This window comes from Petaurus breviceps, unplaced genomic scaffold, assembly GCF_028583685.1.
Source record: "Petaurus breviceps papuanus isolate PSGF00001 unplaced genomic scaffold, PetGlider_PUasm1.0 90574, whole genome shotgun sequence".
Classification (NCBI taxonomy): Eukaryota; Metazoa; Chordata; class Mammalia; order Diprotodontia; family Petauridae; genus Petaurus; species Petaurus breviceps.
Genome location: NW_027187277.1, coordinates 2,427,298 through 2,442,067, shown reverse-complemented (window position 1 = coordinate 2,442,067; position 14,770 = coordinate 2,427,298). Strand labels below are relative to the sequence as shown.

Sequence of the window (14,770 nt, the reverse complement as noted above, 5' to 3'; positions counted from 1 at the left end):
GAGGAAACCATCCAAATTTCATAATAGAACATAAATGAAGTGTAAATTTTGCTGCAGTACTGTGAAAAAAGTCACTGCATTCCTAGAATGAGAGATTATGTAGGAAGCATGACGCTAGTCTTTCCACTAGGTAGACCTTTGTTTGAGTTTAAATGCTCATTTGGGGGGGGCTTTGAACCATAGGTAAAATACAAGAAACTTGAGGATGTCAAAGAGACCAACTGAGTATTGCAATATGTGAAAAGGCACTGAAAACCTCAAGAGTTGTAAGGGACCATAGAGATCATTATAGAATGAGAGTTAGATCCACAAGTTTCGTTAGCAATCAAGTCCAACCTTATCATTTTAGAAATGAAGAAATTGAGTATCAGAAAAGTAGATGTCAAGTTCAGTCCCTATTCTAAGAATTGGCCTGATAGACACAATTAGGGTAAATGTAGAATGAAACAAACTGGTGATTTAGGAGGAGGGAACCATTGCTGACATAGAGTAAAGAGATTTAGGAGCAACAATTCTACTTCTATTTAATACAAACAAAATGATGACAGCTCACATGTGTATAGCCCTTTAAGGTTTGCAAAGTGCTTTATATAACTTATCATAATTAGTCTTCACAACAACCTTATGAAGTAGAATATGTAGTTATCCCCATTTTATAGTTGAAAAAACTGAGAGATTAAGTGACTTGACCAGAGTCACACAATTAGTAAGCATCTGAGACAGAATTTGAATCCAGATCTTCCTGATGATAAGTCCAGACAGAATTCAACTCACTATTCCGCAAAAGTGGCAATGAACTTCAATTGCAGGAAGAAAGATTTTGACAATAGCAGATGAAAAACCGCAAAGATAGTTTGCGGACCCTGAAAGTAAAAGTGGATGGAATTCTTTTCCTGAATGTGTGTTTTTGAAAGGATGAACAAATAGGTGGTCTAGGCTTACTACTATCTGAAGGCCACAGGTCAAAGTAAATGGCCCATAAGCACATTTCTAATCTTATCATTCTCTTTTTGAGTGCTGACCTAGACTTAAAGTAGCAGATTTCCTGCTGAAGTTTTGAATTTATTGGCAGATATTAATAATCACTATCTCATCAAATGACCACATCTTAAAAATAGCTACTAAAATGGAATGGTTCCTTTTGACCAAGAGAATGCATTCTAAATAGAAGAAATAGACACATAAGCCAAAGAATTTTCTTGCTAACCTAGAAATTTATTCCATATTTGTTCTACCGTGTGATTTTTGACAAGCCATAAGGTTAATCTTGAGACTGATTCCTCTTTGTTTATTTTAATTAATTTATGGTTTACATGGTGGAAAATTAATAAATAAGTCCTGTATTAACCCTATAGCTGAGTTTGTTTACAAGGCAAGCATAGTTTTCCATTATCTTTCCTTTCATAGATTATAGAATTTCCACGATATAAAGAGCAATGGCTCTTCCCTGTCTCTTAGAAAAATGGGTTCAATTCTGGCTCTGCCTCTCATTGCTTATTTGACCTTGGGAAGGTCAAAGGTCTCTTCCGGTTCTGAATCTATGATCCTATTAATCCAGTCCAAGTAGATATATTAGATCTTTACAGTAGGAAACTCTGATCATGGGAAAGCTAGGAATCTTCACTATGTACCTAAAATCCAAATAATTTATTTGTATGAAATCCATTTGTCTCCTGAATTACCAATTGTTGTTTTATAGGCTATACAGTTAAATTCAGTTATAATTTTGGCTAAAGGATAGGATTGTAGATTATAGAGCAATGAGTAACCTTTTTTAAGTTCCAAATATCTAGGCCAAGGAAATAGATTAACTTTTTAAAAATAGACATTTAAACTATACTTCAAGAAGCTCATATCATGAAAAGATCATAGAAGATAAAAATCAACAGTTTTGATTATGTAAAATTTCAAAAGATTTATACAAAATTGAAACCAAGGCAGTTAAAATTGGAAGGGAAACCATTAACTGAAGAAAAAAAAGTTTTGCTGCAAGTTTCTCTAACAAAAATCTTATATGCAAGATAAATAATGAACAGATACAAATTTATATGAATAGGGCTTATTTTTCAATAAAGGGTCAAAAGGATATGAATGTGCAGTTTTATAAAGAAGGAATCCAGTCTATCAGCACATATATAACAAAAAATGCTTCAGATGATTAATAGTCAGAGAAATGCAAATTAAAGCATCTCTGTCATTCCACATTAACCCTATCAATTCAGCAAATATGACCAAAAATGGAAATGACAATGGGTGAAAGTTCTTTGAAAAAAAGTCATACTAATGCACTATTTATGAAGCTATGGATTGATCCAACTATTCCAAAAAGCAATTTGGAACTCTACCCCAAAAGTCACAAACTGTGCATAACTTTTGACCCAGAGATACCACTAAATGGGCTATGCCCTTAAGGGATCAAACAAAGAGAAAAAGGACCCATATTTGCAAAATATTTATAGTAGCTTTTTTTCATTATAGCGACTCTCTCGAAACTAAGGGGATGACCATCAGTTGGAAAAGGCTGAACAAATTATGATATATGAATGTAACGGAATATTATTGCAACATAAGAAATGGCAAAAGGGAGCATATCAGAGAAACCTGAGAATGCTTGTATGAACTGATGCAGAGTGAAGTGAGCAGAGCCTGAAGAACAATATATTCAGTAACAACATTGTAAAGAAAAACTACTTTGAAAGATTTAAGAACTGTGATCAGTGCAATGATCAGCTATGATTCCAAAGGACTGATGATGAAGCATGCTACCCACCTCCTGAGAGGTGACAGAATCAAGATTCACACATGACAAATGTGGGAATTTGTCTTTCTTGAATATATATTTATGTATGTCACAATGGTTTGTTTTTTTAATTGGGAGGTGGTTAGCAGGGTGTCTGGGCATAGTCTATCCCAAAAGAAAAGAAAAGAAATAAAAGAGGATCATTGAAGTAATTTTTAAATGCACAGAAAATAACAGAAAGAATCATAGATAAGCAGGAAAACTTTGAAAGTTACATGTTGAATTTATTTAATATTTTAAAAGAAAAAAATTAATTTGCACGTAATAGTTACTCACCATGTCATGTATAATCCTCTTTCTATTGTGTTTTATTGTGTTCTATTGCTGTGTTCTATTGTGTGTATATGGAAATGCTCATTTTGTTTGGTGTTTGTGAAGTTCAGAATAAAAATAAAATCTAAGAATATGTAAATGTTAAGTGTCTAAAATAAGGCATTTTCTATTTCACAAATTATAGCCCCAGAAGTTTTATTTTCTTTGTGAGGAATGAAAACAAATATAATGCAGTTTCCTGTGTAATTGAAAACTAAAAAAATCAATGTAAAGTATTCAAGGTAGCTAATAGTGCTTTAAGCTTTATGTATTGTTTCACTTGTCAGTATTTAGTCAGTGAGAAAATTATGGAATTTCAAATTCAGTAGAAGACATGGGGCAGGGAGTTTCTCATCTTCTTTTAATGACATAGTCAAAAAACTTCAAACTAATATTTCTGCAAAGTAGCATTGCAGGGTATTTGAGGGCCTTTACATTTGGGAGAAACTTTGGTGGAGGCTTACTTTCAATATTATGCACAATAAAACAACTTTTCTACATAAGAATATATCTTCCAGTTTATCTGTGAATACTGAGAAAGTTCTACTGTTGAAATTTTCATTTAGCTCACTAATGGTGATGTAAATCATTGTTAAAGATCATTAAAATGTAAAGGGGCAATCATTTGCCTATATCTTCTACCTTGAGATTTCTTTTTCTTTTGTCATAGGGGCAATTGGGGTTAAGTGACTTGCCCAAGGTCACACAGATAGTAAGTGTTTAGTGTCTGAGGCCACATTTGAACTCAGGTCTTCCTGACTCCAGGGCCTGTGCTCAATTCACTCTGCCACCTAGCCACCCCTATCTTGAGACTTCTTAACTTTTCTTGTTTCAGGGACCTCTTTGGCAAGCTGATGAAGCCTATGGGCCCCTTCTCAGAATAATATTTTTATTCATAATTGAAGGAAATGCTCAATTTTAGTTAGAGGTTAGTGGAAAATAAAGATTTTTTTCCCATCCAAGTTCACAAATTCCCTGATATCTACTCTGTTCTACTGGATAGTAAGCAGATTTAAATGGCAAGATCCCAATATTTTTCTCTTCTCTTAACATCATGGCCTTTGTAGCATGAGTTACAACAAGGACTCTGTGTGGCCAAGTGGGAAAAGTGCTAGAGGAAAACAAGATGATATCGATTCAAATCCTGGCTCTCACTCACATTATTTAAGTGGCCATGGGCATGTCCCTAAATCTCAGTGAACCTCCATTTCATTATTGGTAAAACAGGGGAACTAATAATTACTGTACTTTGAATGGAGTGTTATAAGGCTCAAGTGAGATCATTTCTATAACAAGCTATGTAAACTTTAAAGTACTCTATAAATGTTATATATTATTTTTACTTCACCAAGAACAAACATATGAATCAGTTCAGTGAAAGAATAAGGCACCATCAAGTACCATAACTGCCTCCCAGAGCCTCTTTTGAGCAAAGGACAAATCAGTCTTAATTTCTTGCTTTGTTTGGGTTGAAAGCTCCTTCCTCTTCTTCCTTGCACTCACATGGTAATTAACTCATTCCTTCAGAATGGCATTGTCCAGTCTATTAATACCAATATACTTTAAAATAGCTCGTGGTTAATTAATGCTTCTCAGGTGTGAGATCACCAGATGCTTACTGCCTTGCCTTTGAGGTCCTGAAATCTAAATTTTTCACCTCTCTACCTGATACTGACATTACTAAAACATTAGCAATGCTTCAGGTTTTCATTTTCTATAAAAGATGAGAGCCTCAAACTTGGATATTCATAGAAAAATAGGAACAAACTCTGGAATTTACTGAAACTAGTATCTGTAAAAAAATATATCATTAATAGTTTGATAATCATACATTTTTCATTATTTTTTTAAAGATTTCCACTTTGCAGTTTTGTTTGTGGAAAGGTACTTTGATGGGAAAAGTTTATGAAGCTCTCAGTAAATGCACGTGGCATTTTGTACCTAAAACATTCTTCATCTATGTTATCTTTAGCAAGTTACCAGTTTGGGTAAAAGCAAATCATTCCAATTATCTAAAAAACAAAAATAACCCTGCAGAGAAGATCCCATTGACAGAGGTGGGTTAGGACAGATAATGCTAAATTGAAAGCTTCCTATAGAACTAGAATTCTTAACCTTTTTGGGTCATGGCATCATGCCAAGTGAAGCCTATGGACAACTCAGAAAAATGCTTTTAGATGCATAAAATAAATCATACCAATAAGCATTTATTGTTTGCTCTACAGGTAATGTGTATGAAATATAAAAAATTACATTGGAAAGCAATTATATTGAAATAAAGACATCTTTTCCCCATGTCAGCTACTAGTACCATAGATAGAGCAGTGAGTGTAGAGTCAGGAAGACCTAAATTCAGTCTGGCCTCAGACTCTTACCAGCTATGTGACTCTGGGCACTTAACCTTGTTTTTGACTAATTTTCTTCAGCTGTAAAGTGGGGATAAAAATATCACCTTCCCCCCAGGGTTATTGTGAGGATGACATGAAATATTTGTCAAAAGCACTTAGCAAAGTGTCTTGGCACATAGTAGGTGTAATATTAATGATTAGTACTTTCTGTTACCCCTTCTCATCTAAGTTCATGGTCTCCCTGCAATCTATACATAGACTTCTTGTGAGTTTAGGGACCTCTGCTGAAGAATTCATGCTTTCAAATGTAAACTCATTGTGAATATGGATCATTTCATTCTTTGTGCCTAGTACCTAGCATAGGCCTGGCACACTGTAAGGACTTAATAACTATTGATAGATAGATAGGTTGATTGATTGCCATTGTCTTATTGTTCATAGTTGGGGAAACAAGTTCAGAGAAATTAAACAAGTAGCACAATATCACAGAGTTAATTGATAGAGGAATTTCCTATAAGAAATAGGGGAGAGTATACTGAGTTTCCATATAGCATAGAATAAAAGATGAAAGGATAAAGGGAAATAAATGTTACAGTAAGGACAGATATTTCCTTTCAAAAGCAATAATACAACTAAATATCCTAATACATAATTCTGCAGTTCTCAAAGTAGGAACCACTGGGAGTTATCAAGTCCCTTTAAGGGTGTCCATGAGGTCAAAACCACTTTCTTTTTTTGTCTTTTTGGAGGGGGGAAGGCAGGGCAATTGGGGTTAAGTGACTTGCCCAAGGTCACACAACTAGTAAGTGTTAAGTATCTGAGGCCAGATTTGAACTCAGGTCCTCCTGACTCCAGGGCCAGTTCTCTATTCACTGCAACACCTAGCTGTCCCAAAACCACTTTCATAATAATACTAAATTTTAACTTCTAATGTTACAATTATCAGCAGATAAAACCAGATTAACAAAATCCTCAATAATGTTTTATGAATATAAAGGGGTCCTCAGACCTAAAAGTTTGAGAACCACTGACCTAATTGACTGAGAGCTCTGCTAATTATCCTTAATGGTCTATATCTAGGTGCATTTTCCTATTGAATGAGAAATTCATGCCCCCCACTAACATCTTACTCAGAGTTCTTCACTAAGTGGTCAATTAATTTAATGTTTGTTCAGCAGTCAAGTGCATGGTACCATTCTTGGGCTGAGAATGCAAAGATTAAAAGGAGATAGTCCCTACCCCCTAAGGAGCTCACAGTCCTCTTGTTACTTTTGTTTGGGTTATACAAGTACGTAGAGTAAGCTAGGTGGAGATTCATTTTAGCTTAATTCAACAAATGCTTATTAAACATCTAGTCTGCAGAAGTTACCATTGGGGGGGGCACTGGAGATACAAAGAGAGAAAAAAGTTAATGGGCCAAACCCTTGAGGAGGCATGGTCCTAGTCCTGGCTCATCTACTAATTTCACAAGCAGTTTTGCCTTTCAGAGACACAGTTGCTTCACCTGTAAAAGATACTTTCCAATTCTGTGATTCCTTGAACCTGGTCAGGATCTTTTCTTTCCCTTTTCCTAGTTATAATCCCATTTAACAAATATAACCTTACGAAGTCCTGTGTAAATTACTTTTAGTTCTATAAAAATGTTCTCTTACCATAGCAGATGCCAAAAGGGAGGAAGAATACCTACAGGTTTCTAGGCACATGACATTATCAAAAGGGTGACAGTTGTACCAGATGCCTGTGAAGTATATTTAGAATTCAGTAAGTGAAAATGCATCTGATTAGTACCCCAAGGGCCGCAAGATAATGGTGAAGTGAGAACTGAACAGTCATGCCTCAGTGTTACTAATAAGTGGAGGATCATGTTTATTTGCCTTAATCATTCATCTATGTCCTTTAGGACAAATAATCAGTCATATTTGATGTATCTAAATTTAGTTTGGGTTCTTGGAAGCCCTTGCCAGAACATTTTCTGCCCCGAGCCCCAATGCCATGTACAATTGAACTTTCCCTCTTGGCCATTTTTCTGATATTGGCATATGGGGAGGTTTGGTTTGTCATTCTGATGTGAGGCTGTGGGTGTAATAATAGCCTAGAATTTGCTCTTCACTGGTGACTCATCGGGAAGCTTCTGGCTGCTAAATTGGGAATAAGCAATATCTGGAATTTTTGTTGAATGATTTCTTTTCTTTCTACCTAGTAGATTGAATGAATATTTTCCTCTAGACCATTAAGGTATATATTGTAATAGGACATGATTTGGAATAGTGATTTTGTCAGACGTCACCAACCAGTATGATATGACATGTGGCTATAAGAAGCAGGGATGGAAGGTAATGGGACTAACAATAAATGGTTATGGGACCAATTTTTTTTCTATTCTTTTGCCCAAAATAGTAACATTTTTCCCCTTTTCTAGGAGAAAATAAAATGCAGAATTATCTATATATGTGTGTATGTGTGTATATATATGTGTGTGTGTGCATATATAATTTATGTATATGATATAGTTTTAACCAATAATGAAAAGACAATTCTGGAGAAGTGTATGTGTATTTATGAATAAATCATTTTGCCCTCAAAACCAAAATGAAACTTGCTTCACTCTTCTTTCTAATTATCTGCTAAACATAATTTGATGCTTGGGGACATATTGAGTGTGGCTTTTTATCTGCTCTGGAATATTCTATCTTCTCTCTTGTTAATAAACAAATAAACATAAAGTTGGACAACAACTCAGAACTCTGATTTTGCCCATACTTATCTGTGACTATGGGATTTAATACAAGTGAGGGCTCAATAATAGGAAGCTTATAATAGTAAGCATTGTGGACCATTGCAAAGACCTTTAAGATGATTAAAATCTGTAAAATTTCTAGAATTTAATCCTTTTAAACTCTGCAATGATCACTTTAAAATCTACATCCTTGGTAAAAGTATTCTGTTTATTTTCTTTTAAAAAGGCTGTTCTTGTTAATAACTTAAATATTCTGAAGTTGAATTTAGAATTATAGTTATGTGAGATACAGCAGTATCCAACATCCCAGAGATAAATACCTTCCTTCACAATGCAAAAGACACAACTTCCTTTTTATATTGTTATCCTATTTGCTGAAGTTATAACTCTATGCACATATTCATAATAAATTTTACTTACATTTAATGATATATACCTCAGGTGCACTGAACTTACATAAAATCCATGCATTGAAAAATAAGGAATACAGAGTGTTAACATGTAGGAAGAAAGATTTTCTCTATTCTGGTGAGCAAAGTAATAATGTCATTGTTTCACAGAGAGGATAACTGATTATGATCTTGTGTGGGAGTTGCTAGGCAGTGGGTGGCAGTTTCTCTGCATACTTTGCTGAAAAGGAAAAGTTCTTAAAAGGAAAAAAATTCTATACATAATCTGCTTTCTAACTAGTTCAGTGACTTGAAGTGTATTGCATGGTTTGGAAAAGGATTTCATGGAAAATTATGGAAGAAAAAGAATAGGCAAAGAAAGATTTTTCAGTCTTCAGGATACAGCAATGGAAAATAATTCTCTACTGCTGATTATTTTATAAGCAATGGCTTACTTTTAAAATGGTGATTTTGTTCAACTAAAGAGAAATGGGTACATAACATCTACAGATCATGAAACTTTACTGAAATATTTAATCCAATGCAGTAATTCAATACCTATTCAGTATAAAGCATTATAGTAGGTACTGGGGACATAACAACCAAAAAAATTAAATTGTCCTTCCCTCAAGAAGCTTACATAGTACTGAGCAGAAGATGGGAATGCTCAAATATTCAAATATATTCAGAATGCTCAAATATTCGGATGCATCTGTGATCTCATTAATGTGTGAAAAATCCCTCTGCTACATGTGCTATACATAAACTTATATAAGAAAATAAACAAAGCAATTTCAATATGAAGAAAATTTTATGAAGATGTGAAGATGAGAAAGGCCCTCTTGAGGAAACACCTGAGTTGTGTCCTAAAAGAAATAGCTAAATGGTGTGCCATTAGCTTCTCTGGTTGTGCTTTGCAGTTTGGAATTGCAAATAAAGGAACATCTATGAGTAATTTTTATATACATTTTACTTAGCCAGCATACATACTATGGTAAGTATAATATTGACAAAATAAACAAGTATCTATTGCACATATGTGTCATTAAACACATTCATTAACCTCAAAACTGATCAGGGCTTGAACTCTTGAAGAACTCAATAATGGCTGCCCTTATTAAGGGGGAATTGTACATAAGTGAGTATCCTAACTCTAATGGCTATCGTATTGCCAATTTAACTATATGGAATGCTATGATTCTTTATGGCAAAGGATAGTATATCGTGAGCAAAAGTGGCTTGAGAACCATTTAACTTAAGGTTCTATGAGATAAAAGAGAGAAAGCAGCTGGCTGTAAACATGGGGAACCACTTGTGCACAAGTGTAGAGAATGGTATAGAGGATAACTTATAGTCCAGTTTGGCTGGAATTAAAGGCATATAAGGGAATTGATAAGAGATAACACGATAGAGAAAAGTTGGAACTAAATTATCAAGCACCTTAAAAGCTAAGCTGAGGAAATATTAATCCATTGAAGTTAAAGTGTATGTGTGTGTGTGTGTGCACACAAGCACTTGTGTGTTCATGTATGTATATTTGTATGTGCATGTGTTTGGGCAGGGAGAGAATGGTCAAAATCCATGTTTTGACAGTTGTGTAGTAGATGAATAGGGAAAAGACAGATTACTAAAATAAAATTACTTATGGAAGAAAGAGCACATAATTAGAAGCTTGCAACAAATAGTTCAAGGAATGACATTCAGAGCATTCAAATGAAGCTAGTTGAAGTTTTGGAAGAATTATTTTATCATAAAATAGAAAAGGGTTGTCAATGATGACTGCATAAGTGAAAATAAAAAGATTACTAAGAGGAAGCTGAACTCTTAGTAACTGAAATGCTAACAAGGGTTCCAGAGATCACATAATGGAATATTATGGTGTCTTCCTTTGGAGCAGAGGTAGATACTAAGGTAGAATGTGGTATCCATTGTCAGATGAAGTCCCTGTGTAGGGTGTTTTTGCTTAACTTTTATTTTATTATACGGTTTGGTTCTTTTTCAGGGAAGGGAGCTGAGTTTTTCCAAAGATAAGATAGAGATGGCCCCACAATTTCACTGGTATAGTAAACGTCCATCAATGCTAATGGCAGTTAGAACCTTCCTGCAACAATCTTAGGGAGCTTCCTAAGACACTGAGAGGTTAAGGGATTTGCCTAAGGTCACACAGTCAGTATGTGTCAAGCTAAGATAGAATTTGAATCCAGATCTCCAAGGCCATTTCTACTTACCATGCAGGGTCGCATCACTAAAGTTTGTATCAGGGTAATAAAATGGTATTTTTTCTGTGGAGTGTAAAGACCTACTTGAATTACTAAAGATACTGTTTCTCAGGAATAATTCCATGGTGTTTCTAGTTATAAATTCAAAATAATTTTTAAGTTTTAATTATATTAAAAAGACATCTCTTAATAATGAAGGTGTGCCTCTCTTTATATAGCATTATTACACATGTAAAAAGCTTTGTTTAAGCTAAACTTCTTTATAAGAACCCCTCTTAAACCTTAACCTCTTAAAATGCCTTCAAAAACTGTAGTTCTGTAAAAGATTCCCTGTTATGATAAAATTACAATTAATAATGCAACAAATCTCTTGAACTCATTCATTGAAAACATTTTGATAGACTATTTGTAATAAATAAGCAATATGTATAGTATATGGAAAGTTGACTTTGAAGCTAGGAAGGCCTAGATTTAAGCCCTATCTCTAACCCAAACTGGTTGTGTGTCCCTGGGCAAGTCAATTCAATAAGACTCTAAGGTGTAGAAAAAGTACCAATCTACAATAGTAGAGGGAGTTTCCTTCTTTGGGAACTGTCAACATCAATGAAACTGTAGGTACCGTCCCTATTAAGAATACTGTTTCAAGAATACCAGAGAATGTCATTCCTAAGAATGGTATTTCAATTTCAAAAAGTTCAAATTAAAGTAAAATTTATAATTGAAACACATTGTCATGGATTAAAGTCATTAGGCTTCTATTATTCCCCCTATACTTTGAAACAGTTACTGTGAAACTCTGGTTACTCAAACCATGTTCTTTGGTGTTTAGCTTTCGATGCATCTTCCATCATATCCACCTGCTCTCACCACTTGGTTTGGTGCACTTAATCACCTAGGGTAAAATAACTAAGTCATGGGTAGAAGGTAGGTGAAAAAATAAGGTAAATAGTCTCTGAATTAAAACTCGAAGGACTCTCCATGGACACAAAGTACTTGGAAATTTTATTCCACAAATTATTATTGTGTCAACTTTGTGCCAGACAGCTCAGTGGCATTTATCAATTAATTATAGGTTCACAATCCTTTAATTGAGTTTAGGTTACTTATAGTCATCCCTGAAAAGGGGTGTTGCTGTATATTCAGTTCAATTCAATAAACATTTATTCAGTACTCATTATGTGCTAGGTGTTATGCTAAGCACTGTATATACTTTGTCTCTCTATTAATGGCCCCCATTTACTTGGCAAATCACAGAGTTGGGATGGACAGGAATAGCCAAGTGAACAAGAATCTTTTCTCCAGTATACCCCACAAGTGGTCATATAAACTCTGCTTAAACATCTCTAGTGAAACAACCCCCTACCTCTCATGGCAGCCTGCTCAATTTTTGCATTGTTCGAATTGTTGAAAAACTTTTCCCTACTTTAAACCTAATCATAATTCCCATCACCCAGTGCTCCTAATTCTGCTTCCTGCATGGGATCAGGCAAAGTAAATATAATCCCTCTTTGACATGAAAACCACAAATAATTGAGGACAGCTATCACATCCCAGCCTGAGCCTTCTCTACTCAGGGTTAAACATTGTCCCTCCTCCCACTTCCTTAGTCTGATCCCCATATGGTTTGATCATGACATCCTCATTGTCCTAATTGTCTTTCTCTGAATGTTTCCCAGCTCACCCATGCCCTTCCAAAAATGTGATGCCCAGAACTGTATACAATATTCTAGATGGGGTTTGACTACAAAATACACTTGTTGCTGGCAAAATTTCAGAGGCATTAATTTTTGGAGGGGAAAATGGTTACACAGAATCTTTTTCCATCCTTCTTAGTTGGTTTTTTTTGAGATTCCCTCCAATTGAAATGCCATGAGACATCACAGAATTTTTAAGTGATGTAGGATTTTTTAACTTGATTGTTTGTTTCTTTTCCCCCAGGATTGCACAGTATATGAAACAGAGAATAAAATTCTTCATGTGGTAAGTATATTTATAGTTCTTCATTAGATCATATTTCATTTTAGTTACTAGAATAAATAGGTTAAAAACCTCACAAATGATATGTCACCCCAAAATCTATGGACAAGTTTAGCAATGGAATTTTATAATGGAAGCTACAAAGAATTAACACATACTGGATCACCCTACAGTGTGACCTGGAGAAAACGCTCTTCCACTCTTACCTCAATTCACTCTAAATATATTCCCTTTTCTCTCCATTTCATCCAACAGTCCCTGGGGCTTTTTAAATTACAAAAAGTATATTATAAGGACCCAATAAAAATAATCTGTCTGGTTGAAAATAAAAACAGAAGACTAAAGTATCCCACTTAGACATATAAACTAATTTCCTCTATAAGAAAGAATGAATAGTTGTTGGTCAGATACTATAAATCAAAAGAGGAAAGGGGCTAAATAATTCCTAAGGATTGTTTTCACTTGAAGAGCTGTGAATAGGTAGCACTGAAAATTTTCCATGAGCCAAATTCTTTTACTTTGTCCTGATAACATAAATTCTTCCTCTGGTGAGATGATGGGCCAGGCTTGTTTTCTTAAATTGTCCGTATAAAGATGGGTTTGTGATTTTAACTGTTTTCTAGTCTGTTTCCTTTAGAATAGTAATGAAATACCATTTCAGTCCTGCATATTTGTCATCTTACTAGATGACAGTCATTTTTTGTCTTTTTTTGTTTGTTCCCTTTATTTTAAGAGACTTTAACAGTATTTTCATTCTTCTTTACTAAGGCAATTGCAACTATTGGGAATGGTACTCTGTAGACCCAACACAGCCAGAAATGTGCAAAAGTATTCTACACGTAGGAGGTAGCACCATCTCATAGCTAGAGGAATATGTTGGCTCCAACAAAAGATTTCAATCCAGTTTATTTTTAGGTTTTGTTTTGTTTTCAAATGAGATGCATAAAAATTTTGTACAATCTCACATGTATTTTCTTGTTTGGTAGGCATAACAATAATTGAAAGTGGGTTCTTGATAGACAATAGGGGAGAGAGAGTAAGGAGTTCTGATATTTGACACTGATTTTCTCTACAGGAAAAAAAAAGGTGGCCAATCATTTACATTTTGTTTCTGAATTTTCCCATCTAGAAGATAGATTTGATAATAGTATGTAGTTCTTGTTCCCCACAAAACTGAGGTCAAGCTGCCAAACCTCACCAAGATCCTAGGATCCTACTAAAGTTATAGATCTCAACCTGGAAGGGACTGTAGAGGACATCTGGTGTAGCACCTTCATTTTGCTGCTAAGTAAATGAGTCCCAGGGATGTTAAGTGACTTGTACAAGGTCACACAAGAGATATGCATTCATCGCATTATTGGTACAAAAATATAGCAAGATTACTTTTATTTATAATTTTTAAATTGTATTTGAATGTGAGAAACCTGCAGAATTGAAACTATTTAGCATCCAAGTACTCTATAAGCAGTCCCCAACTTCCTGTAATTATTCCCCTGCTGGTGCCAAAAAGGCAAAAAACAATGCAATGATTATCCCCTGCGTGGGGCATGTGGGTAGGCCAATTATATCATCTTTGTTTTGTGAATACAGAGGGAAGTTTAGCAAAATGATGAATTTTTTCCCATTCATGTATGTAATAGCTGGATTAGATATAGAGGCTAGGGTTTCTCAGAAGTGCTCTTTCAATCCTGAGAGCAAATGAAATACCTACTATTCTGTCATATGTGTTAGATATGAATATTTTGGATGCATCAGCAATCTGTGATTTCATCAGTGTAGATCCTTGATACAGAGGGTATTTATAATATAGTTGAAGGTTCTTGACACATTGCTGTAGCTGCCAAATTTATCACCCCATGGCCACCTGGTTGATAAGCCTCTGTCTGAACTTTCCTAGTCAGATCCTTGAATAATGAATATACAGTTCATCCTACCACACAGTGTGACTAAGGAATGTGGAAACTAAGTAAACATTGTTATTGCTAAAA

At 34.7% G+C, this 14,770-nt stretch overlaps 1 protein-coding gene across 8 annotated transcripts in view; it reads left to right on the top strand.

The window, feature by feature from the left end:
* The window catches only part of CNKSR2 (connector enhancer of kinase suppressor of Ras 2), a 348,720-nt gene that overhangs the window by 129,226 nt on the left and 204,724 nt on the right, over positions 1 to 14,770 (top strand). For all 8 annotated transcript variants that reach the window (XM_069063427.1, XM_069063426.1, XM_069063424.1 and 5 more), the window contains exon 5: positions 12,744 to 12,785. In XM_069063427.1, the coding sequence (XP_068919528.1) occupies positions 12,744 to 12,785 (42 nt within the window). The remainder of the gene's footprint in view (positions 1 to 12,743; positions 12,786 to 14,770) is intronic.